This window comes from Perkinsus marinus, assembly GCF_000006405.1.
Source record: "Perkinsus marinus ATCC 50983 genomic scaffold scf_1104296930094, whole genome shotgun sequence".
Lineage (NCBI taxonomy): Eukaryota > Perkinsozoa > Perkinsida > Perkinsidae > Perkinsus > Perkinsus marinus.
The window spans coordinates 1-3855 of NW_003216260.1; the positions used below are offsets into that span (position 1 = coordinate 1).

The following is a 3855-nucleotide window of genomic DNA, read 5'->3' on the forward strand; positions in this document are numbered from 1 at the left end:
GATGGAAACTAATCTCAACTGAGGCCTCTTCTGAGGTTGAGGTTAACTGTGGTAGGTTAATGGTTCGACCTTCGAGGAAGCCGAAAGGTTCAGTCGAGCTGCTGAGGACCGATCTACCGCTGCTCTCTGCGAGGCCTGCTGTCTGCTGCTCCCATCCGAGGCAGATCCCAAACGACCCTATTTGAAATGTACCCATGCCTATGGTGATGGTATGCATTCACTGTATGCGTAGGTTTGGCATGTGAGTGCTCGCTGCACGTATCGTGTCTAGTAGAGCAGTACCCCGATGTGAGAGTGGAGCTGGACATGGATTGGTTCTGTCCCCGTTGCATTAAGCGTGCTCGTAGAGGTATGAGGGATGTCTCTAAGTCGTCTTATTCCTCCTCAGATACATCTTTGGCGTGGCTTTCACAGGAGGAGACCGGATTTGGATTTAACTGGAGCTCAGACATGTCCATGGCCGACTTTATAGCGCATAATGACTCAGTGTGGGTCCTCGTGATAGTAGGCTGGGGGACCCTATCGCCGTAGCAGATGTGAGAAGATCTTTGGAAGGGCACATCCGGAAGAATCGGCGGTTGAGGAGGTCTTCTGGAAAGTTGTGAATTTCGGTTCAGCCCGGGACGACAGTTCACCGGCAGAGGCAGCATATGATGACATCTGGTAAGCAACGACGAGTCGTGTCCGACCCTGTCCGAGTTATGGTGTAGTTATGGCAATGATCTGGACTCAGCTGAAGTGTCGAGCAATGTTTTTCCTAGGGCGGGGACACCCTACGACCTAGCAGATGGAGAGCAGTGGTCTCTTCGTAGGCCCTCGACTCAGCACACCTGGTACCAGCCGTCCCTAGGTACACTACCCTTACTACCTGACAGTGTCCTCAACGAGTATTTACCTTCCCATGGCGGCGGTCCTCTGGACATAGCCGGAGTCACTCGGCCTTGGGTCTATCTTGGCTCGGTAGGCTCCCTCCTCCACTGTCATGTGATTCACCACCTTTGTCGTAGGCTCTGAGTGCCTTCTGTTGGCATGCAGAGGATCAGTACTTGTACAGTATAAACTTCCATCATGCAGGAGCTGCCAAGATATGGTCAGTGTCCCTCCTGGTGCCTCGGCCTTCAGAGCCTCCTATTAGGTACAGCGTACCAGGTCGACAGGCGAGGGCGATGGAGGACCTCTTCCGAAGGGAATTACCAACACTGTGCAGCAGCATCCCGGATTTGACCCAGGTGATCCCAGTGTGATCTATGCAAGGATGTGGGCATCAGTTGTCTCTCAGCACATGACCACTATGATCGACCCTAAGGTGCTTCTGACTCAGGGGCTCTTGGTCACACGAGGAGTCCAACGCCCAGGTGCCGCTGGCATGGTCCTTGTCATTTGGAGAGAGCCTCATATGCTTTTAGGGGACATCGTGCTTACCTTTCCGGGTGCTTATCATGGCGGATTCAATGCTGGTATCAATCTGGCGGAAGCGGTGAATGTACCGGCAAGAGACTGGATAACCATGGGCTCGGTCGCAGGTGAGAGCTCATCGTATCGAGACTAGTGAAGGGTCTTCTTGGGCAGGTCGGGCCTACACCAAGTTGTGCCGACGGCCCATTTTCTGTTTCGATGATTTGGTAATCAACATTTGCCGTGTGTATGCGACAGGAGAGGAGATGAATCCTATGTTGGCACTGCAAGCCATGAGGCATCTTCACTATATCAAACGCCAACGGACGGCTACTCCCAAAGTAACCACCTCTTTTTCTTCCTACTACTACTACTACTACTACTACTACTACTACTACTACTACTACTACTACTACTACTGGTCCCGTTACCTCATGCATGGGGTCAGGCCATACCTACTTCGCCTCGTTCGTCCAGTGATATCCTCTCTCGAGTCGACCCTGAGAAACCATGGTTGATCATCAACACCTCGAGGCCTCGCCGCACTGTGTCACCACTGGGTTTCAAGCACACCGGTTCGCCAGCATCCAAGTAAGAAGCTCTATCCAGCAGCAGTATGGTTTTAACTGTTCTCTCAGGAGCATAGCATACCTCTACGGCTACGAGCCCGATGGCGCCCTTTGCTGTATATGCCGCCAATTTTGCTCTGTTGTGGCTGGAGAGTGTCGGGATTGCGGGTAGGTTATCACCTTGAGGAAATCGTCATGTTAGAGTTCACTTCAGGTTGGTTTATTGTAACCTGCATATAGGATCATGCTGTGGCCATCCAGTGAGCTCTAAGGTCATTCATCACGTCCTGGCCCCAGAGGACCTGTCCAAGATCCTCGAATGTGAGGGGAGAGTTACGGTATAGCTCAGCCTAGTGGGAGGGTTTCTGATCAGGTTGCCAACGGCGTTATAAGAGGTGGAGACTGTGGTCCCGCAAGATAGAGAGAGTTCACCGTTCGGTGGCCCTGTACCTTGGGGAAACTCCTCAACAGCCTTCCATAGCACATGAGGTCCACTTAGACGATTTAGAGTGTATGGACAGCGAGGGTGACCTCACGCCGACCAGGCCTGATAGACGGGCGAAAGAGAACGCAATGAGGTCGTGGAAAAAGAAGAAGTGCGCGGCAACGGAACCTCCTGCAAATGACATAGTTGGCAGGTCGCCTTCTATGACCAGTACCAGTACATTATCACCGCCATCCTCTCCTCGAAGTGCATTGGCACTTCGAGTGGATATGTCTACCATATCGTCCCTCTTGGATGAGCGGGAATCCGAGGGAATCCCATGGAGAGTCCCGATAGATCCCCCTAACGCTGACTGGCTCTTCGGCCTTAAGGAACGCTGTGGAGATCCTTGGGAGACTCGGATAAAGGCTTTATTAGACGGCAATGAGCCCATCAAATTCGACAGGCTATTTGATCTGCTCAACGACGTCATAGTGAACACAACTCCTGTTCGATGCCCAAGAGAAGATGAGCTCATCGATAAGTTGACACAGTAAGGGCATGCTCATTCGAAGGCTCTCTATGTAGCTTTTATACAGGGTAATGCATCTTCGTTCCGTCATTCGAACGGCGCTCGGTATGAAGCCTCTTACCTCCCGAGAACGAGGGATTCACATCAAGAGCAACTGCACGGTGAGGAAGTTGGTACATCAGCACAGCTGATTCAAACTGGCGTCTTCCTCCTTCAGAGCGCCTCTCCCGACGACCCATGTAGACTCAAGCAATCGAGTACAGGAGGCTTCGTCTTGGCAGGTAAGCGAAGCCAGTAGTTCTTTGGTGGATGGATACCGTTCATTGATCAACTGGCAGGTACACATGGAGCTTTGGGCAAGTTTCGCATTGGTGATGAGATTCCTCTATCGGAAGCACTATTGCGGGCTGAAACGGCATTAGTCCAGGCCAGAGAACTAGGAGTGACGGATTTACCAGAAGAACCGTGAGTTTGCTTCAGTGAGTATTCACGGTCTTGACGAATTTTAGGCTCATTCACGACTGTGTCTCGATTCTGACTAATATGGAGAAGTCCTCACGAGGAGGGGCGGCCGCTCGTGGCCGTGATCTCGAAGGAAGAGCTAACAGTACATTATGGAAGATAACTGCGACGCATCATACTTGAAGTCGATAGTTCCTCCCAGCAGTTTTCGACCCGTTAAGATTGTGATTCAAGCTGATTTATTAGAGTTAAGCTCCGGATTCCTGGAGTGTTGTTGTGTTCCATGGACCCAGTAGAGTGTGGGCAGGAGCTTTTAAATCAGGGGACAAAAGTGTGAGTTCAACACGAGGATGCAAGCGGGCGTGTCCCTATTCGGATTCCCAACGGGTTCCAATTGAGTTCTCACTCATGGATGCTGCGAGTGGTAGAAGTATCGATCGATCTCGCAAAACTCGAGAGCGATGGATGATACA

General features: G+C 51.5%; 1 protein-coding gene across 1 annotated transcript; it reads left to right on the top strand.

The window, feature by feature from the left end:
* Nucleotides 1-232: 232 nt before the first annotated feature.
* Pmar_PMAR025227 (hypothetical protein) lies at nucleotides 233-3527 on the top strand (the record flags this gene model as incomplete). Its single annotated transcript, XM_002787185.1, has 19 exons — nucleotides 233-349; nucleotides 389-488; nucleotides 535-663; nucleotides 711-808; nucleotides 851-960; nucleotides 1008-1090; nucleotides 1136-1229; nucleotides 1280-1355; nucleotides 1407-1523; nucleotides 1570-1736; nucleotides 1844-1986; nucleotides 2034-2132; nucleotides 2179-2285; nucleotides 2338-2410; nucleotides 2486-2941; nucleotides 2988-3081; nucleotides 3138-3201; nucleotides 3259-3385; nucleotides 3430-3527. Coding segments are annotated over 19 exons (2350 nt in total), but the record flags the coding sequence as incomplete, so codon positions are not given.
* Between the last annotated feature and the right edge of the window lie 328 nt (nucleotides 3528-3855).